Genomic DNA, 22,759 nt, shown 5'->3' on the forward strand with positions numbered 1-22,759 from the left:
TTATTAAAAAATTCAAAATAATAAATAGATAAATAGGTTAATTTAAATTTTTTTAGGTAGATTTAAGAGTTTGATAGACTTTTTTTCTTTTATTTTCTAAAAATAAACTCTTTGCATATAAATTAATAATTTATTTTTTTCTGTAAATAGATACTTAAATACTAAAACTCTTTACATATTTAATAATAGTATAGATAAAAACTTTTTTTATATCAATTAATAAATATTTTTTAAAATAAATAAATAAATACTAAAACACCTTGGCAAAGCTTCTGTATTTTATTATGAAAATTATATTTTCTTTTATTAAAAAATTCATAAAAATAAATAGGTTAATTTGAATTTTATTAGGTAAATTTTAGAGTTTTATAGAGTTTATATATATATATATATAAACTCTTTTCATATCAATTAATAAATATTTTTTTATATAAATAAATAAATACTAAAATAATGAAACTCATTGCACATTTAATAAATATTAATAAATAAATAGTGACACTTTAGATTTACTTTTATTAAAAAAATTCATAATAATAAATAGATAAATAGGTTAATTTTAATTTTATTAGGTAAATTTTAGAGTTTTATAGAGTTTTTTTAATTCTTTTGTTTAATTTTTTTTATGTAAAATCTCTTTCAATTAATAAATATTTTTTTATGAGAAAGTAGTATTACACTTGATTTTAGCCAAAAGGCTAAGAAAGGTTAGCCAAAAGGCCAAACCAAAAAATTTAGTACTACACTTGATCTTAACTAAAGGCCGGGAAGTGTGATTATTATTTCTTTAACTCTATAGTTTTATAAGAGACTTTTATATAATCCTTTTTATTTAAAATCAATGTGAAACTTTGTAATTTGAATTAAACTCTATTTATATTTTGTTAATTTGAATTAATTTTAATTTTATTAGGTAATTTTGAGTTTTATATAATTTATATCAATTAATAAATAAATACTGAAACTCTTTGCACAAAGGCCGAGAAAGTAGTATTATACTTGATCTTAAAAGGCCAAAAGATGTTAGCCAAAAGGTCAACCCAAAAAAATTTAGTACTACACTTGATCTTAGCCAAAAGGCCGAGAAGGTGTGATTATTATTTCTTTAGCTTTATAGTTTTATTAGAGGCTTTCATGTAATCCTTTTTACTTAAAATCAATGTGGAACTTTGTAATTCGAATTAAACTCTTTTTATATTTTGTTAATTTAAATTCATTTTAATTTTATTAGATAATTTTGAGTTTTATAGAATTTATATCAATTAATAAATAAATACTAAAACACTTTACACATTTAATAATAGTATAGATATAGATATAGAATTTATATCGTGGGATATAATAATTAATGAGAGCTCTTTATTGTGAATTAAACTCTTTTATATTTTGTTAATTTGAATTACTTAAAACCAATATGGGATTTTGTAATTTGAATTAAACTCTTTTTATATTTTGTTAATTTGAATTAATTTTAATTTTATTAGGTAATTTTGAGTTTTATAGAATTTATATCAATTAATAAATAAATACTTATTTTGTTAATTTGAATTAATTTTAATTTTATTATGTAATTTTGAGTCTTATAGAATTTATATGGATATAATAATTAATGAGAGCTCTTTATTGTGAATTAAACTCTTTTATATTTTGTTAATTTTAATTAATGAGAGCTCTTTAATTAATTTGAATTTTATTTGGTAATTTTAAGTTTCATAGAATTTATATCAATTAATAAATAAATACTGAAACTCTTTGTACAAAGGCCGAGAAAGTAATACTACACTTGATCTTAGCCAAAAGACCAAGAAAGGTTAGCCAAAAGGCCGATTCAAAAAAATTTAGTATTACACTTGAGCTTAGCCAAAAGGTCGAGAAGGTGTGATTATTATTTCTTTAGCTCTATAGTTTTATAAAAAGCTTTTATTTAATCATTTTTACTTGAAACCAATGTGGGACTTTGTAATTTGAATTAAACTCTTTTTATATTTTGTTAATTTGAATTAATTTTAATTTTATTAGGTAATTTTGAGTTTTATAGAATTTATATCGTGGAATATAATAATTATTGACAGCTCTTTATTGTGAATTAAACTCGTTTATATTTTGTTAATTTGAATTTTATTAGGTAATTTTGAGTTTTATGGAATTTATATCAGTTAATAAATAAATAATGAAACTCTTTGTACAAAGGCCGATAAAAGTAGTATTACACTTAATCTTAGCCAAAAAACTGAGAAAGGTTAGCAAAAAGGTCGACCAAAAAAATTTTAGTACTACACTTAATCTTAGTCAAAAGGCCAAGAAGGTGTGATTACTATTTCTTTAACTCTATAGTTTTTTATAAGAGACTTTCATATAATCCTTTGTACTTAAAACTAATGTGGGACTTCATAATTTGAATTAAACTCTTTTTATATTTTTTTTATTTGAATTAATTTTCATTTTATTAGGTAATTTTGAGTTTTATAGAATTTATATTAATTAATAAATAAATACTAAAATACTGAAACACTGAAACTTTTATAAAAGGCTTTTATGTAATCCTTTTTACTTAAAACCAATGTGGGACTTTGTAATTTGAATTAAACTCTTTTTATATTTCGTTGATTTGAATTAATTTTAATTTTATTAGGTAATTTTGAGTTTTATAGAATTTATATCAATTAATAAATAAATACTTATTTTGTTAATTTTAATTAATTTTAATTTTATTTGGTAATTTTGAGTTTTATAGAATTTATATCGTGGGATATAATAATTAATGAGAGCTTTTTATTTTGAATTAAACTCTTTTATTTTTTCTTAATTTGAATTAATTTGAATTTTATTAGTTAATTTTGAGTTTTATAGAATTTATATCAATTAATAAATAAGTACTGAAACTCTTTGCACAAAGGCCGAGAAAATAGTACTACACTTGATTTTAGCCAAAAGGCCAAGAAAGGTTAACCAAAAGACCAACCCAAAAAAATTTAGTACTACACTTGATCTTAGCCAAAAGGTCGAGAGGGTATGATTATTATTCCTTTACCTCTATAGTTTTATAAGAGACTTTAATGTAATCATTTTTATTTAAAATCAACGTGGGACTTTATAATTTAAATTAAACTCTTTTTATATTTTGTTAATTTTAATTAATTTTAATTTTATTAGGTAATTTTGAGTTTTATAGAATTTATACCAATGAATAAATAAATACTTATATTGTTAATTTTAATTAATTTTAATTTTATTAGGTAATTTTGAGTTTTATAGAATTTATATCGTGGGATATAATAATTAATGAGAGTTCTTTATTGTGAATTAAACTATTTTATATTTTGTTAATTTGAATTAATTTGAATTTTATTAGGTAATTTTGAGTTTTATATAATTTATATCAATTAATAAATAAATATTGAAACTTTTTGCACAAAGGCCGAGAAAGTATTACTACACTTAATTTTAGCTAAAAGGCTAAGAAAGTTAGTTAAAAGGCCAACTCCAAAAAAACTTAATACGACACTTGATCTTAGTCAAAAGGCCGAGAATGTGTGATTATTATTTATTTACCTTTATAGTTTTATAAGAGGCTTTCATTTAATCATTTTTACTTAAAACCAATGTGGGACTTTGTAATTTGAATTAAACTCTTTTTATATTTTGTTGATTTTAATTAATTTTAATTTTATTAGGTAATTTTGAGTTTTATAGAATTTATATCAATTAATAAATAAATACTGAAACACTTATAAATATAGATATAGAATTTATATCGTGGGATATAATAATTAATGAGAGCTCTTTATTGTGAATTAAACTTTTTTATATTTTGTTAATTTGAATTTTATTAGGTAATTTTGAGTTTTATCGAATTTATATCAATTAATAAATAAATACTGAAAGTCTTTGCACAAAGGCCGAGAAAGTAGTACTATACTTGATCTTAGCCAAAAGACCAAGAAAGGTTGGCCAAAAGGCCGACCCAAAAAAATTATTGTGAATTAAACTCTTTTATATTTTGTTAATTTGAATTAATTTAAATTTTATTAGGTAATTTTGAGTTTTATAGAATTTATATCAATTAATAAATAAATAATGACACTCTTTGCACAAAGGCCGAGAAAGTAGTGCTACACTTGATATTAGCCAAAAGACCAAGAAAGATTAGCCAAAAGACTGACCCAAAAAAATTTAATACTACACTTGATCTTAAGCTTTATAGAATTTATATCAATTAATAAATAAATACTGAAACTCTTTGCACAAAGGCAAAGAAAGTAGTACTACACTTGATCTTAGCTAAAAGGCCGAAAAGGTGTGATTATTATTTCTTTAGCTCTATAGTTTTATAAGAAGCCTTTATGTAATTATTTTTATTTAAAATTAATTTGGGACTTTGTAACTTGAATTAAATTCTTTTTATATTTTGTTAATTTGAATTAATTTTAATTTTATTAGGTAATTTTGAGTTTTATAGAATTTATATCAATTAATAAATAAATACTGAAATTCTGAAACACTGAAACATTTTGCACATTTAATAATATATATATATATATATATATATATATATATATATATATATATATACAGTCCCGTTCAGTTGTTCCCTGATGTGCAGGGAGAAATATACGCGACTTATATTTCAGTCGTTGAATTTCATCCAATAATTGAAATTGAGAACAACTATTTTAGTTGTTTCTTGTTTTAAGACTCCGATTCTAAAACCACTCAATTTGTGCGTTTTAAATAAAATAAAATACCTTATAATAAGGAAGTATTAATAATGAAAAAATTAAACAAATACTTCCACTAAAATCGTGGAATCCTTCTATTATGGAAAAAAACAAAAATGGATTTCTTTTGTATTCATTGTTTGGATTTCTTACAAACTCTGCAAACAAGTTTTGAATATCATCTAGCTTACTATCAAATGCATGAAACTCTTTAGTAATTACATTTAGTTCTCTGTTTTTTTAAGCTTGTTACTAATTGGACTGTGGATTCTGTTAAAGATTTAATAGAATCTGTAATAATTCTTCATTTAGTACTTGTATATCTTTTCAAGGTTGGATTTCTTTTTCATTTAATGGTCTTACTAGATTAGTACTATTTTTGTCAATTTAAATAAATTGTATTTCAATAGTAAAAGAGCCTAATATGGAGGGCTAACTACTGGGGGTTATGTTTGTGTTTGAAAAATGCTGTAATGCTGTATTGAAATGTATATGTTCACCTTTATTTACCCATCATTTGTCTTGCTCAAAAACATTGGCCACTAGAGTTACTAACAAATTTTCTTCAGTACATATAGAGGAACATTTATAAATAAAAAATGTCATTCATCAATTAGTTAAGGTGGCCTTATTCAAATTACATTTCATCAAAATTTTAATAAAATTTTTCAAAAGACACAATATAAGAAGAGAGACTTAGGAATTTTTTTTTCCTTAAGGAAGGTTTTTTATTTTATTTTATTTTTCAATTTCGTTGAGGAAGATTGGTTGTTTTTTTTTTTTTTTTTTTTTTTTTTTTTTTTTTTTTTTTTTTTTTCGTTAAGGAAGTGTTAAAGGTTTTTTTTGTTTCTCTCTTTTCAATTTTCTTTTTGGTTAGGTGGAAACAACTAGAAAAGAAGAAAATTTTTAATTTTTTTTAGAGTTTGGATAGATAAAAAGAGAAAACTAATGGAAAAGTTTGTTTCCATACTTTTATTTTCTCTCAAAACTTTTCATGCACAAAACACAGGGAAATAATTTTTTCGCCTAAAATGTTTGCCTTTTTATTTGACATTCCTATTTTACCCATTAACTCAATTGTGAAAAACAATTTATTCCTTTATTTTTGTACCGGATTTCTAAGATGCAAGTTATCTGCAAAACAACTTTTTCTTTGTTTTTTTTTCCCTCACCCCTTTTTTTTTTTTCACGAGTTCATATATAACTCGCAACAACAAAATACAATCAATCTCTCCGTGTTTTTTTTAAGTTTTATTTCTCATACACTAATAATTAGTTCTACTTCTGCCTTAGAAAATATTATGAAGTCTTATTTTAAATATAAATAAATTATAAATAATTATATTATTAAATTTAATAAACCATTATTTTACTATTTCCTTGCTAAAATATACATCAACAAATACAAATTCATTTATTTATTAGTATTTAAAATTATAAGGGTAAATTTGGTATCTTCAATCGATTTTTTTTTTTTTTTTTTTTTTTTTTTTACTTTCATGCTATCTAAAATAACAAATTAATATTTTTCTACAATTTTCTTGAATAAATTTTCATTCTAACCAAATGTATGTTAGAAAATAATTTTTTTTTCAACTCACTTCACTTTTCTTTCATTTTCCATTTCTTTTCTTTTCTTACTTATTTCCATCTAACCAAAAGAAGTCTTAAGAAAGGTTTTTATTATTATTATTATTATTATTATTTTTATAAGGTATTTTATTTTATTTAAAACACACAAATTGAGTGGTTTTAGAGTCTTAAAACACCAAAACAACTAAAATAGTTATTTTCAATTTTAGTTTTATATATATATATATATATATATATATATATATAATTTGAGTTGATTATGGATGCACTCTGTACAAATGTTCATTTTATGCAATTAAAGGACCTTGCATTATTACACATATAAATTGAGTTGATTACAGCATCAATTAATTTCGGATTGAATTATTCCTAAGCATATAATATTCTAGAAGCTTAATGTTCAAAAAAAATTACAAAGAAAATATGAGAATTAATTCTCCAAAATATTAGTATACAATAAACCAAGATTTAAACAAAAATAAAATTGAAAAGAAAAGGGTGATGTTGTTTAGGAGTTATATTTCAATCAATGCTCCAGTTATTTTGAACTGAATTTTAATTAAAATTTAATTTATTAATAAATTAATCTAATTAACTTTTGACTTTAAAATAATACAAAATTCACATCTAAATAAAAAATAACGGTATAATTTAATGACATTATAATAATATCATTTCATACTCATCTAATTCCGTAACTTATTATTGGTGACATTATTCACACAGTAATTGTCCTTAGAGAGAGGAAAAAACGAAAAAATAAAAAACAAACAAAAAATTAAATTGTTGGAAGCAGCCCATTATATGTAAGGGTAATGCTAGAGCGAGGGCGTTCTCATAAGAGTACCCACGAGCTCTCCTTTTGCAGCCGTTGGATGAAATTTCCTAGAAATTCTCGAATGCCAGACAAACGTCGTCAGTTTCACTCCTCCTTTCCCTAAAAAATCACTCTGCACAACTCTCCATCCCCAATTTCTGTAAAGGTGTGTTTGGTAGGGTTGGTTTAGAGAAATAGGAAGAGAAAAAAAAAGAGAAGATAGTGTAAGTTTGTGTTTGGGTAAATTAAGTGGAGGATAACTATCCTTCCTTATCTTTTATTTGTGTTCTCTTCAATTTTGAAAAGATAGGGAAAGATAGGAAGAGAAAACATAGGACTTTTAAGTAGTATTTTAATAATACCAAAATTAGGAAAAGGAAAAAAAGTAATTTGTTTACTAATTTTTTTTTTAATTTTTATTCTATTCAAATAAGAATTACTATAATTTATTTTCTTTTCTTCCTATTTGTCCAAACACTGATATAAAAATTAGACTCGTCCCAAAACAGAACAACCCAAACTTCTTGGACGACCACGACATCACCGCCGCAGCTTCACCACCGAATAGTCTGTGGTCGCCGCCGCTGTGGCCCGAACACAGCAATCCAGTAGTTCCATCACACGACGTCGCTGCTCCATCACACGACGTCGCTGCTCCGATCGTCGCCACCGAGCGCTGTAACACAGAAATCAAAACCCGCGGGTTGCTGTTGACGCCTCGGAATTATCGGGCTGCGGCGTCATAGGCACGCGCCGCCTATTCTGCCGTGTCGAAGGAAACCTAAATCAAAGATATACTCCACTGTAGAGTGATTTTTCAGAGAGAGAGGAGAGAGGAGAGAGAAGATGAGAGACTTCATTATCACTGAGAAAGTTAGTTCAGAGTTTTTGTTTTGGTGTTGATTGGTTGGTCTCTGTGCTTCGTCGGCGCCATAATTAGGGGTGTAAAAGATTGACAGAAATCGATCACCGTCTGTGAAAGTGATTGTGATTTGGGTTTGCCCAGCCCTTGATATTTTGATTCGGGGGTTTTATTTTTCTCTTGCGACCCAATTTGGAGGATAGTAACCGGAGGGACAATACAGTAGCCGAAGACTTCTCTGTGTGTTGGCGTCTCTTCATCATCGACGAGTTGTCTGTCAGATCGTGAAATTTCCGATCTGTTTCTTCGTGCCGCGACCTCATTTTTTGCTATCGCCGGAGTTTCCTTTCTGTCGTCACCCTGTGTTGTGTCCCTAGCTTCATCACCGGTCGTCTTCTTGCTTCATACATCGGCGCAGGTGTTTCTAGCTTCACGCGACTCGGTTCGTTGGTCGGTGGCTGCCGTCTTTTGTTTCTGGCCGGTAGTTGCAGCTTTCGTTGAAGAAGAAGAAGAAGTGGTTGTGCGGTGTTTGGCTACAGGGGTCTGCTATCCCAAACCCAGAGAAAAAGAGAGTTGCAGAGTGGTTTTTGAGAGACAGAGAGACAGGACAGACAAGAGGAGTTGACGGCGTTTGTCTGGCGTTTGTGAATCTGTAGGAAACCTCATCCAACGGCTGCAAAAGGAGAGCTCGTGGGTACTCTTATGAGAGCGTCCTCGCTCTAGCATTACCCTATATATAATGTAATACAGTTTTGGGTTGAGCCGTAGCCCGCAGGTGAAGTCTTTCCAGCTCCAGTACAGGGTTTATCTTCAGTTTTTTTAACAAATGAAATCAGAGTCCAAATTTATCAAATGAGCGCAGGTATGAAATCACCTCTCTCTCTCCTTTACATCATTCTCTTAGGGTTGCGTTTTTCTAGTCTTCCTCATCTCGTTGCCATATCTGATGTTGATGATGATGATGATTCATTTGATTCAATAGGTATAATAACTAGGTTTTTTTTTATTTTTTTGATCTCACCCTAATTGGTTGCTACATATAACTTCGATATTATTAATTGAGCTATCGAATCCTTACAATATCTCACTTGATATATATATACTACACACATATATCTTTAATGTGTCCTCTACTATTGAATTTCATGTTTGTAAATCCGATTGAACGACCAAACTAGAAAGTCACGATTTAATTTTGTTTTACTGTAACACCAATTTAATGTTATTGAAAACCCAATATCCATTTGATTGATAATTCTCACTGGTGAAAACTCTGATCTTTTGGGTACCATCAATCTGCAATTTTCTGCAAAAACCTCTACTCTTACCGGCACTGCGTTTACTTGAATTATGCTTGTGAATGATGGTCGGTTTATAATCAATTTTTGGCCTGAAACAAACCTGCCCACTTCCTCTTGTTGACACATTAAAAACAGTTGATTTGTGTCTCTCTACACAAACATTGAGAGAGAGAGGCAGAAGTGAAGATTAAGTCCTATATTTTATACACCTTCAAGTCAAAAAGTAAATGAGAAATAGATTCATCGGGCATCGATATAATCACGACGAGAATCACATACATGGTCAACTTGGCGTTCTATAAGAGAGCCGATAGGTGTAAGGTGTGAAGTGTGAATGTACAAGTAAAGGACACAAAAATAAGGACACAAAATAAAGATGAGACTATGATGGCTGAAAAAGAGTATAGCTCAACTCTCCATTTTTATGTATACACTAGATACATCTATTTATATGTAATGTGAAATTGATTACAAGCATATATCATCATCATTATTTCCTTTTTCCCAAATTAACGGGGGTCATCTAGATTTCAAGCATATATAGAGAAGTAAATTGCAAGAGTCAAAAAGAAACTACTTCAATAAAGCTATACTTTTTTATGTGCATGAATCCAATTATAGAACCCTTTATCCGATGCTGGGTCTCAATAAAGGGTGAAATGTAACTGCCCATGTACCAAATAGGATATGCCCTCATGTTCTATTGCTCTATGTATAGCTTTGATGGGGTTGATCATTTTACTAACCAAATTGGCCTTCATGTGATATAACTGCTGACACTCTCATTTTTATTTATTTTTCATAATCTTTATACATGTGAAAGAAAAAAGAACCTTCTCATAGATGTGGTTCAACATTTGTGTGTTTTCTTTCCATTTTTCTTGTTGTATTAGGAAACACCATATTTATTTTTGCAGGCGGAGCTTTTGGTGGGAATAGGGGAGCGAGTCCAGTACCACCAGAAAAGGGAGTGTTCCCTTTAGATCACATGCATTTATGTGACCTGGTAGTCTCTTCTTCAAAAATTTCCAGACACTGATTTTTAGTTCTGATACTATGTTTTTTAATTGTCTATATATATATATATTTATATATATATATATTCTCTGATATGATGTCCTCATTATCGCTCTGTTCAGGAGAAGAAAGAATACATCACTTGCTTAAAGTCTTCTGGACATAAATCTGAAAAGTGCAGGAACTTCTCAAAAAAGTACCTGGAGTGTCGTATGGAAAAGTGAGTGAATTAGTTGGTTTTCTCTGAATATTTTAGTTTGCATCATACATGTGATTGTAATAAAACCTTTCTTGTGAAGTCATATCTAGAGTCATTGACTTGTGACATTTAATAAAATCATGTCTGATGAGGCTACTTGTATGCTAGGCCTAAATGTTGTTTAACCTGATGGCAAGATGTTTTAGTGCTTTATCAAAAGGCGTTACGTACTCCAATTCACATCACCGAACTTGTTGTAGTTTTGTGCTTTACTGCTTATACTACAGAGGTCATCTCTCAGTTTCAGTTCACATGTTGTATTAACTCTTAGTTATTTTTTATTACTGTAATCATAAAGACCTACGAAATCTACCAATCTATAGTTAAGGGGAAAAAAATGACCATTCTAAAATGCTGTGAATAATGATGATGATGATGATGATGATGATGATGATGACGACAACGACTCTGGTTCTGCCTCGTTCTTGTTACAACCTCTCGTATATGTAAGCCAATTTTAGGGTAATATAACTTTTAGGAGACAATTATGCATCTTTATCTTATTTCTTTTCCATATTTACAGCTTGATCTTTGTGCCGTATTATGTGGACATCTTTATCAAAATTAGGTTTTCTAGAAAATGATGATAGGTGAACAATGCTCAATTTACTAATTGGAAGGACTAAATTTTGTGCTGTTTTGTTGCTATGATGCAATTTGATGCAGTCATTTGGCAATGTCATTCAAACGACTGAAGAAGCAACCAAATAGGCTTCGGTAGTACCGTTTCCTTTACCTACGCATTCATTGGACCATCTTTTCTTTTCCAGTTATGAAAACACAAGGCAGAAAGAAAGTCTAGGGCATACCCTTCGACTACGAGAATCAAGTAGTAAAAACATTAAAAATAGCTTGCAAATCAGCCAAAGAAATAGTCAGAGAGGTGAGTCCTTCATGGCAGGCATCTCTGGCTACTACATCAGCTGTGGAGGGATCTCCACCATGCAATACCTTATTTCTGTGATCCCAAATACTCCGTTTAATGGAAGTGCAAAAGCATTTCTGAAGTTTGCTTCTCATGGAGCTGTCCTTAGTTTTGGAGATGAACCAGATTATGGCTTCAGAAAAAGAAGATGAAGTTAAGAGCTCTCCCCATTTGCAAATGTCACTAAACCACTCCCATAGTTGTTGAGCAAATGGGCAAGACCAGAAGAGATGAACATTACAGTCCTCATCATTATAGCAGTTGTGGCAGATAGCAGTGAGTGTGATCCCTTGCTTCTTGAGATGAACAAGGGATTTGTTGGCCTGCTGCATAACTAGCACAACAAATAAAGAAATGCGTGGTCTGCTATCATAACATACTAGTGTATACCAGGTACACTAGTACCATGATGTCTAACACAGGTTCCATGCAGCCTTGAAACTAAACTGTCCATTGTTCCATACTATCTCATCTTCTACAGAATGGTTGTTGAAGGGACTTAAGAACTGAGAGATTTCCAATGGCCATGAGGAAGGCACAATCCACTCAGAATTATGCCGAAGCACACTAAGCGTATCATCATGATGAAAGCCTGTAATAAGATACCTTAAACCAAATCTCTGTTGAAGGGAAGTCCCTCCATACCAAGGATCAAAGAATAAGCTGAAAGATGTACCATTATGAATTCGGAATTCCAAAAACTGCAGCATTGTTTCCCTGACAGAAAGTATGGCCCTCCAGATTTCTGAGTCTGAGGTTCTGCCCTGCAAGTTCCAGAAACAGGTCTTCCTGAGATATTTATCTCCGAACCACCTTGTCCAGAGGGCTTCTTTAAGCTGAAGGAAGTCCCATAACAACATACACTTGCTTACATTGGAGATAACTTTGTAGGCAAAGTGACTTTATCCCAACCAAACAGAGGGTTTACCTTTTGATCAGCTTTCCCAGACCATAACATTGTCCCACTTTCTTCTCAATGCAATGTTGAACACTGATTGGAATGGAGAAAACAGTGGACCAGAAATAGTAGTAAGAGGTAAGAACTGATTTGATTAATTCCACTTTACCTGCTAATGAAAGGTTGAAAGAGTTCCATGCTGTCAGTTTTGAATCGATCTTGTTAGTCAATTTGGTGCAATGGGATTTAGTCAATCTTCTGTCCACCAATGACAAACCTAAATATGTAATGGGTAGAGAGCCCTCTGTAAAATTCAGGATGTTTTTTATGCTGCTTTTTTCTTCTTACAGAAGCAGAGAAATAAACCTCATTTTTTTGAGTAATAACACTCAGACCTGTGAAGTCTGAGAATTGCTTCAACAGAGCATTGAGACCTCTAGCATTTGGAATACTAGCTTGAATGATCATGAACAAGTCATCTGCAAAAAATACATGTGAAAGCTGAGTGTGTGATACTTCTGGACGGCCTGACAAAGTTGCAGATCACCTCTTTGAACACCTTTGTTAACCATCTGAGAGAAAAAATCAGTAACAAGACAAAATAGCAGAGGTGAAAGAGGGTATCCTTGCCTCTAACCTCTCCCAGCCTTGAAAAACCCTTCTGGCACACCATTAACAAGGATTGAGAAATGGGCGGAGTGACACACTTCATGACTCAATCTGTCCAATTCTCACCAAAACCATACCAGATTAAAATATATTTTAGAAAGCTCCAAGAAATACTGTCAAAGGCCTTTGTCAAATCAATCTTCAATGCCATTGTGGGATGTGTACTTTTGGAGTTGAAACCCTTGAGGAGGTCATGAGCGAGTATAATATTCTGATGAATTTTCCTCCCCTTGATGAAAGCAGCTTGTTCAAGATCACCACAGAACCAATCACAGAGGCTAATCGTTGGCCAAAATTTTTGTGATAAATTTATATATAGAATTACACAATGAAATAGGCCTATAATCAGTGATCTTCAGACAATCATCCCTTTTAGGAATAAGAGTCAAAAAGGCGCTGTTTACTCCTTGAGGTAGGTTGCAGTATAAGAAATAGCATATAGCAGCAACCAAATATGATTTTAGCACAATTCAAAATTGCTGGAAGCAGGGGTGGCTCAATATAATTTGAGGCCTTAGGCAAAAAAAATAAAGTTTCAATTTAATAGAATCTACCCATATGTTCATGCTAGTATCTTTTTTCGTTACTAAGTGGCTGATTGAATCCATCCCTTGACTATACCCTCCGCTAGCATTTCGTTTTGACCCCCAAGGGTGGAGTGTCATCATAATGAGTCCAATAGCCATGGTTAGACCTTTCAAAAATGTTACATACATATTAGCTGTTGTACAGTATTGTATGAGTTGTCACATGTGTACAGTTAATATTATATGAGTTGTCACCTACCCCTCATTACCATATATACAATTACCATGTATAGGATTTTCTTGTTCTCCACTCAGCTACTCCCGTAGCTTCTCCTATATAAACACCATTGTATTATTGTATTACAAACTTAATAACATATACTTTTTCATATATTCTCTCTCTCTTTCAAGTTTCAACATGGTATCATAGCGGAAATCGATCCCTCTTTAATTTTTTTTTTTTAGTCTTATTTAGACTCTGATCTTGATTCCATCTCGGCTTTCTCTCAATCTCTTCTCAGCGATCTCTCCTCGGTGATCTCAGTTCTTGTCTCAGCAATCTCTCTCGGATCCCTCCTCGGCTCTCTCCTCGATGATTTCTCTCGGGTTCATCTCGGCTAGATCTTGGTTCTCTTATTTCGGCTCCCTCTCACTACTATATCTCATTTGTTCAGCAACTCTTATGATGGATACTAAGGAATCCCATATTCTTGGGTCAATCACCAGCACCAAACTAGTAAAGCGTGAGCGTGCAAATCAGCCCTCCTCCACCTCTACTATCGTTACTTCAGGTAATACGTGTCTCCATGCTTCATCTTCTACACCTTGGATCATTGATTCAGGGGCATCTGATCACATGACAGGTAACCCATCTCTTCTTTATGATATTTCTCATGTTTTCTCACCATCGGTTGTTACTATAGTGAATGGTGCCAAATCATCTATTCATGGAATTGGTACCTTCCGCACTTCGGGTCTCACTTTTTCATCAGTTTTATATGTCCCTCCATTTTCATTCAATTTGTTGTTAGTTCGCAAAATCATATCAGATTTAAATTGCTCAGTTACTTTTTGTCCTTCCCGTTGTGTCTTTCAGGATCTTAAGACGAAGAAGACGGTTGGTGGGGGATTTGAGAAGGATGGTCTTTACTACTTCTAGCCAACTGCTGCTCCGACCGCTCTACATTCCACCTCCTCTTTAGCTTACCAGTGGCATTGCCGCCTTGGACATCCCTTTTCAAATAGTCTTCAAGCCTTGGTCCCTTCTTTAGTTGATTTTTCTAAGTTTAATTGTACTACTTGCGAACTTAGTAAACATCGTCGGGCTACTTTTAAGTCTTGTTATGATAAAAATTTAAAACCTTTTGAGTTAGTACATTCAGATGTTTGGGGACTAGCTCGTACTACTGGTTTATTTGGTGCTCGTTGTTTTGTGTCATTTATTGATGATTATTCACGTTTATCTTGGGTTTATATTCTTAAAGATAGATCTCAAGTATTCTCTATTTTTCAATCCTTTTATGCTGAAATTCAAAATTAGTTTGATGCAAAATTACTTGTTCTTAGAACTGACAATGCCCTTGAATATCAACTTAATGTTTTTCAAAAGTTTCTTGAGTCGAGGGGCATTATCCATCAAACATCTTGTGTTGATACCCCTCAACAAAATGGAGTTGCTGAATGGAAGAATAGCCCACTCCTAGCTATCGCTCGTGCCTTAATAATTCAAATGCATGTTCCAAAACATTTTTGGGCAGATGCAGTTCTGGTTGTTGCTCATCTTTTAAATCGCATGCCTTCTAGGGTCCGTCCAAATGATGTTTTCTGACAAAAATCCTTTTTCCATTCCTCCAAAGGTGTTTGTGTGTGTCTATTTTGTTCATAATCTAAGCCCAGGACGAGACAAACTTGATCCTCGTGCTCACAAATATATTTTCTTAGGTTATTCTCGCACTCAAAAGGGATATAAATGTTAGTCCAACTCTTCGTAAACAATTTGTGTGTGCAAATGTAACTTTCTTTGAGGATGTTCCTTATTGTTCTCAGGAAGGCAGTCGTCTAGAGGACTCTGTTTTCAAGAGGTTGTTTTTCCAACTCCAGTTTTTGATTCTGATATCCCACTAGCTCTTCGTGTTTATGCTCGTCGCCAGAAAAGAGTAGTTAATCATGTTCCAACGACTGAAGTAGTAAACCCAGCCTTGCCACTTCCACCAGTCGCTTTAATGCCTGAAGATTCTTCCATCTCTTCGGACTCTGATCTTGATCAACCTATTGCTGTTCGGAAAGGTAAGCGTTCTTTTACCAATCACCCTATCTCTAATTTTGTATCGTATAATAAATTGTCCTTCTCCTTTCCTTTTTCTTTGTCATTATCCTCTATTGCTCTTTCTAAGTCCTACAGGGAGGCACTTTTTCATCCAGGGTGGAGGAAAGCTATGGAAGAAGAAATAAACACTTTAAGATTGAATCATACTTGGGACCTTGTTCCTAAGCCTGCTGATACTTAGGTTGTTGGTTGTCGTTGGGTTTTTACTGTTAAACAGAAGCCTGATGGTAGTATTGATCGTCTCAAAGCTCGACTTGTTGCTAAAGGCTACACTCAGACTTATGGCTTTGATTATACTGAGACGTTCTCTCTTGTGGCCAAACTGAATTCTGTTCGTATGATAATCTCTCTTGCAGCTAATCTAGACTGTCACCTTCATCAACTTGATGTTAAAAATGCCTTTCTGCACGGTGACCTTAACGAGATAGTCTATATGACTCAATCACCTAGGTTTGAGTATAAGGGGGAGTGTGTGTCATCTCAAGAAGTCTATCTATGGCCTTAAATAGTCCCCTCGTGGATGGTTTGATAAGTTTTGTAAAGCAGTGGTAGCTCATGGTATGACCAGAAGCCAAGTTGACTACTCTCTCTTTTTTAAGAAAACGAAACGTGGTATTGTGATTCTTGTGGTGTATGTAGATGATATTGTTATCACTCGCAGTGACAAAGATGGGATACAAGTTTTAATCCATCACTTGAGTTCTAGCTTCCTTACTAAGGATTTGGGCAAACTTCGGTATTTTCTACGAATTGAGGTGGCTTGGTCAAAGCAAGGCATTAGTCTTTCTCAGCGGAAGTATACTCTTGATCTCTTACCGGATACTGGATATCTTGGTTTGAAACTTGTATCTACACCCATGAAGACTAATGTAAAACTTAAGGTGGATGATGGTGACCCACTCGATGATCCAGAGATGTATCGGAGACTTGTAGGTAAACTTATTTACTTTTTTGTTTTTTTGATAAGTAGGTAAACTTATTTACTTCACAATCACTCGTCTAGACATCTCCTATGCAGTTAGTGTTGTGAGCTAGTTCATGACCAGTCCTCAGGTACCTCACATGGAGGCGGTTGTACGCATCTTGAAGTATCTCAAGGGTGCTCCAGGACGTGGTCTGCTTTATTGATCTTCTGGACATCTTCGGATTGAGGGATATACAGATGCAGATTGGGCTTGTTCTCCTTCTGATCGATTGTCCACCACGGGTTATTGAACCTTCATATGAGGAAATCTAGTAACTTGGAGGAGTAAGAAACAGTCAGTTGTGGCTCGTTCCAGTGTTGAAGCAGAGTATCGTACCATGACACACTGCCTGTGGACTTACTTGGTGGAAAACTCTTTTACAGGAACTTGAGATTTCAGTCCAGTACCCATTTCCTCTCCATTTTGACAATCAGGCAACTATTCATATTGCTAGCAATCCAGTCTACCATGAGAGGACTAAACACATTGAAGTAGATTGCCATCTCATTCGATCTAAAGTTGACTCGAATGAGATTGTTACACCTTTTGTTCCTTTTGGCAGACAGCTGGCAGACATCTTCACTAAGGCACTTCCTAAGAACTCTATTGATTTTATATGTAGCAAGCTGGGAGTTTTTGATATTTACTCTCCAGCAGTGTTGTATGAGTTGTCACACGTGTATAGTTAGTATTGTATGAGTTGTCACCTACCCCTCATTACCATATATAGAATTACCATGTATAGGGTTTTCTTGTTCTCCACTCACCTACTCCCGTGGCTTCTCCTATATAAACACTATTATATTATTGTATTACAGACTCAATAACATATACGTTTTCATATATTCTTTCCCTCTCTCTCTCTCTTTCAACATCAGCTGTGGCGCAAGTAGCGCTTTTCTCGGCTGGTTCGATTTCTGAAATTCTTAGACAGAATAGCCTCGCCACTTGGCGAACCAAAGACATCCAAAGAGAGAGCCTTGCATTGTGATTTTTAAACTTTAGCACTAATATTTTTTCAATCTCTATTTCCATCATTAGTATATTGGCTATGTGCTTTCTAATAGACATATTCAACAATATAAATAAAAATGATGACAACAATAAACAAAATATATAATTTTATAATAAAATTAATAAAATTATAAACTAATTTAAGTTATAGAACAATAGAAACTGATTTTGAAAATTTTGGTCCAATGATCCAACAAATTCTTCAATAGAATAGAAGTGTTGTATTCAAAGTCTTATTGTGAGATTGTAAATTGTAAGAGTGGAGAAGATGAAAAGAAAAAGGTTCTAATGAGAAGAGAAAAAATATGTGAGAAATAAGAAAAAAAGAGAAGATAGAAGTTAATAGGAGTATTAGGAAAATATAGAAAGTTTCACCAATTCCCACCACAATGGTTAAATATATAATGAGGAGAAATATGTGTGTGTGTGTGTGTGTGTGTGTGTGTGAGCTGATGTAATGAGGATGAGGAGAGACAGAAAAAAAAGGTAATATACGAATAGAAATATTTTGAATTTGGGGGCCCCTTAAGAAAAAGGAGAAAGGATAGAAATCTTTTAGGCCCGCTATCAGATCTCTCTGTTCGTTGAGATTTAATAATTAAAGGAAATAATTGTTTTAGGAAAGTTATAATATTTATTAAGAAATGAAAAATTATGAAGCCTTCTTATTGGTTGGGGCCTTAAGCGACCACCTAACTCGCCTAAGGCTCCAGCCGGCCCTGGCTAGAAGAACCTATCAGGAAAGGCATCCGGACCTGGGGCTTTATCAGGGGCCATAGACATAATGACAACCTTGATATCCTCTTCAGTCACAGACACTTGAAGGGATTCACAAGATTCACAAGAAAGCACAGACCTGGAAATGAGAAAAGTAGGAAGAGAGGTTGTACTAGCAGCATATAAGTCCTTGTAGTACTGGACCAACCAATCTCTAATGTGTCCTTGATCTCTGGAGCAAACCCCATCATTATTCTGAAGGATGGATATTGAATTGGAAGTCCTCCTCTGTTTCATTTTTCTGTGGAAAAAGGATGTACATTTATCATTGTCCTTGATCCACTGACTTCTAGATTTCTGAGCCCAAAGAATTTCCTCAAATTGAAGAGAGGATTCCAACTCTGCTTTCCTGCCTGTTCCAGATGAATGAGCTCGTCATTCAAAGGGTCTTCCTGAAGCTTAATTTGAACCTCCTCTAAGAGTCTTCTACAGCATTTCACTGCCTCGGGAATGGGGGGTCCAGATAAGTTCTGATTGCCTCTTTGACTAATCTCAACTTTTTCTGAAGGATATACATTGGGGTACCAGTCACCTTATTAGCCCAAGCATTAGATACTATGCCTTCCACACCATCCATCAAGCACCAAACTTTCAAGAATTTGAAAGGTTTGGGGCCTGAAGAACAGTGGGTGGATGAGGACAATACAAGTCCATAATGGTCAGAAAATGAAGAGGAAGATAACATCACCTTAGAGTTTGGGAAGAAATCCAGCCAATCAGTATTGACTACACTCCTGTCCAACTTGGCACAGATTCTTCTCTTAACAAATTGTTTATTAGTCCAAGTCCACTTGCCATTCAACATAGGGACCTCCTGAAGATCACAAGCATCCAGAACTGAATTTAATTCATCTAAGACAGTTTGAGGGACATGCTTACCACCAAGTTTGTCCCCATGGTTCATCACAACATTCCAATCACCAATGGTGAGCCATGGGCCACTATTGTTACTGGCTTGATTAAGTAGTGACTTCCATAAAAGTCTTCTCTCCCTTACTGTATTTGCTGCATAGATGGCTGAAAGAGAAAAATGAATAGGAGAATGTAGATGTTGTATCTTTACTAGCAGAACTTGAGCATCCTCAGAGACCACATCAACATTCAGGGACATGGGATTGCATCCAATCCAAGTACGGCAATTTGGATGACTGGCATAGTTTGCACACCATCTTCAGTTTCTATTAATTCTATTTGTAATTCTCTGGAAATTATCAATTTTAACTCTAGTTTCCACTAAAACAACAATCTGGATGTTAAAGTATTTTAAGCTAGAAATTTACCTCCTTGTGAGTGTTTTTTAGTATAAGGTTCCTTGCATGTTATTCACCAAAGAAGACGAAGACACCGTTGAGAACCATGTGTATTTGTTTTTCTTTTGGGACACACACACACACACATTTAGAGAGAGAACCTTGGTAACACTAGAAGTACCAAACATATTATTAAGCTTTTGTCAGGGTAAGTCCATATTACATTAGATCGTCTAGTTTACTCTTCATGAGTTAAGAAATGATGCTTGTGTTTCAAAATCTGGCTTGCCTTAAGTTGCTTCAGGTATCAATTTAAAGTAGAAGGCTAATTTAATTTTTGGAGCTAGTCGAGTTATTTGATTCCCTGCAAGAACTGCTTGTGAAATTAATTTCAAATAGCACCATTCTAGCCTTATCTGACTGCTGACCAAGTCAGTCAATATAATAGAAATTTGTTGATCATATCTGTGTCACTGTGATAAGGCATACTTATGTTGTTCAGAGAGGTTAGTACATAAAACTTTCATATCTGTGATGTTTCACTCTCTTTTAGGGTGCCTTTCAAAAACTTCAAGAATCAAGAAGAATAACAATGAGAATTGAGAATGATTGGTGTTTGTGAAACATCGAACTGTATGATTACTGCCGAATGAGATTATACTTGATGATCATCATAGTGTATTCTTTTCCCCATTCTTAAAAACTGTCATGCATTTGTTCAATCAGTCCTTTCCAACTTTAAGAAAATGTTTTATCTTGTACTAACAGCCTCTCTCTCTCTGTGTCTGGTGCCTTTCAGGAACTTGATGGCAAAGCAAGACATGTCAGAACTTGGCTTTGGTAAGGAACCCAACATGGAAACTACCGGTGAAAAAGAAAATAATAAATAACTGAAATCTCATCACTGGATTTTCAAACTATTTTTTAGGGGGGGGGGTTTTATGATTGGTTTATTTTTTTTTTTAATCATGGTAACACGTGAAATTATATGAATGCAGAGAGTTTAGAGTTGTTTGTATTATGAACTTATTGAGCAAAGTTGAAATTTGTTTCTGCACATCCATAAATTGACATCTTTATTTCATTGCACAAGGAACTGTGGAAATGCACAACTGCCAACAATTACAATATTATTTTATTTTATTTATTTATTTTGCCTTAGACAAACTAGGAGTGTGACTCAAACCCGGACACACCGACACTCCACCTGAGCCCTCTACCAACTAGGGGGATATTGCCCGTCAGTTACTCTTGTAATGAGCAGACTGACATTACTTAGAAAAATCTGGCTTCTCTGTAACACTCCCTATAGAGATGAGTCATCTCAATTATTTGGAATGACTAAAAGAAAATCAACCTTAAGCGTACCCAACACTCCTCGAAAACCATTCTTGCATATACGTATTGATGCTTCTGAAGCATATTCATAATTTAATTTTTATTTTTTAATTTTTTTAGTTTAGACGCGTATGTGATACTACTTCTCACACACTTTTATCATTTATTCAATACTTTTTAGATGTTGAATGACACACATTTAACAAGTCTTAAATGCTAAAGGTGTAGAAATATTTAAAAAAAATTTAAAAATATAAAATTATTAAGATATATATATTATGGCTAATTTAATTTAAAATGTATCGATGTAATATAATTTTCAACTATCAGCTTGTCTTTCAAAGTGGATAGTAAAGATTTTGAGTCTTTGAAGGAGTAAAGTGGGTGTGTGAGTTTTTTTTGCCAGTGACCAAAAAAAAAAAAAAAAAAAAAAAAGACAAGAAAGAAAGCTTATTTCTCTAATCTTTCATAAATAAATGTTAGTTTTAAAACAAATTATGTTAAAACAAAAGTTGTATCACTATACTCATTTCGTGTAATCGTATATTTTTTCATCCGACACCTCACAGTACGACGCATTGCTGGAAAACGCCATAGCACGAGACACAGAAAACGAAGAAATCACCAACGATGCGACATCATCTAAAATCTCCAGTATCCACAAACACCCACCGATCACAAAAAGGCGCAGATATATCAGGAAACGAGAGCTTGCCCACCGGAAGAAGAAGTCCTGCAACACCCTTTCCATGGTCCAAAATTCAATGGCTACAGAAGTATGCACATCGCTGCCGATCGGGTGGCCCGCCACAGAGAGACAAACAGCAAAAATAGAAAGTTAGCACAAAATGTAACCAAGAAAACTGGAACAATGCCCGGATCAAAGGTAAATAGCGGCAAAGATGGAGCCACAATCCTTCCACCGCTCAGATAGCCAAATTTAATGACCAACAGCTCACCGGAGCCCCTTCGGCTAGACAATACGAGCTGCAATAGGTATGGAAGTTATCCCACAGAAAAAACACCTTGGAAACATCTCCATCTCTAATGAACAGAGAACTCGACGGGGTGAGGATCTGAAAAACTCTGATTAATAGAGAACATGATCATGGAAAACTCTGGTGAACAAAGAACACTGACCAAGAATTTAATAATCTTAGAAGAATTTTGGAGGAAAGTGCAATGATCTAAGTCCGAATGTTGTCTCTCTCTACTTTTCAACCCAAACTGGAACCAACTATTAAATCCAAAAACCAAACCAATACATACAAAACGGTTGTAACAGTTTTCAACCCACCCTTAATTCGATGAAATGCTTACTAAACCTTTTCTCCCGTGTACCATCTTTGTGATCATTTTTTCACTATTTTCCTTTCCTGTTGACAACTGCATATCGTGAAAAAAAAAATAAAAAAATAAAACGGGAGAATTTAGAAGATGCATGGTCAGTCATGATGGGATACTGTTCAACTGCCGAAGAGAAACACCCACCAATATAAATCC

At 33.0% G+C, this 22,759-nt stretch overlaps 1 protein-coding gene, 1 long non-coding RNA gene and 1 pseudogene across 4 annotated transcripts; 2 read left to right on the forward strand and 1 right to left on the reverse strand.

Annotated features, from left to right (window-relative positions):
- Positions 1–982: 982 nt before the first annotated feature.
- Positions 983–1,092, reverse strand: LOC132287245 (U2 spliceosomal RNA; annotated as a pseudogene).
- Positions 1,093–7,597: 6,505 nt separating this feature from the next.
- On the forward strand, positions 7,598–20,975 carry LOC132283532 (uncharacterized). 3 transcript variants are annotated; one of them, XR_009472053.1, is made up of 6 exons: positions 7,598–8,852; positions 10,209–10,297; positions 10,431–10,528; positions 14,108–14,377; positions 14,683–15,872; positions 20,718–20,975. XR_009472053.1 is itself a non-coding variant. In XM_059785492.1 (4 exons), the coding sequence occupies exons 1-4, from the start codon at positions 8,843–8,845 to the stop codon at positions 20,806–20,808; spliced, it is 288 nt and encodes a 95-aa protein (XP_059641475.1). In that variant the 5' UTR covers positions 7,608–8,842; the 3' UTR covers positions 20,809–20,975. The 3 variants fall into 3 exon arrangements, 1 of the variants encoding a protein (XP_059641475.1); XR_009472052.1 differs by lacking the exon at positions 14,108–14,377; XM_059785492.1 differs by lacking the exons at positions 14,108–14,377; positions 14,683–15,872 and having other exon boundaries at positions 7,608–8,852.
- LOC132283533 (uncharacterized) lies at positions 15,879–18,222 on the forward strand. The gene is made up of 2 exons (XR_009472054.1): positions 15,879–16,845; positions 16,931–18,222. It is a non-coding gene; the product is annotated as an uncharacterized LOC132283533 (long non-coding RNA).
- Positions 20,976–22,759: the final 1,784 nt, after the last annotated feature.

The sequence above is a fragment of the Cornus florida genome, unplaced genomic scaffold (genome assembly GCF_030987335.1).
Source record: "Cornus florida cultivar Cherokee Brave unplaced genomic scaffold, ASM3098733v1 CherokeeBrave_3.0.0_Hap2_Chr11, whole genome shotgun sequence".
Classification (NCBI taxonomy): Eukaryota; Viridiplantae; Streptophyta; class Magnoliopsida; order Cornales; family Cornaceae; genus Cornus; species Cornus florida.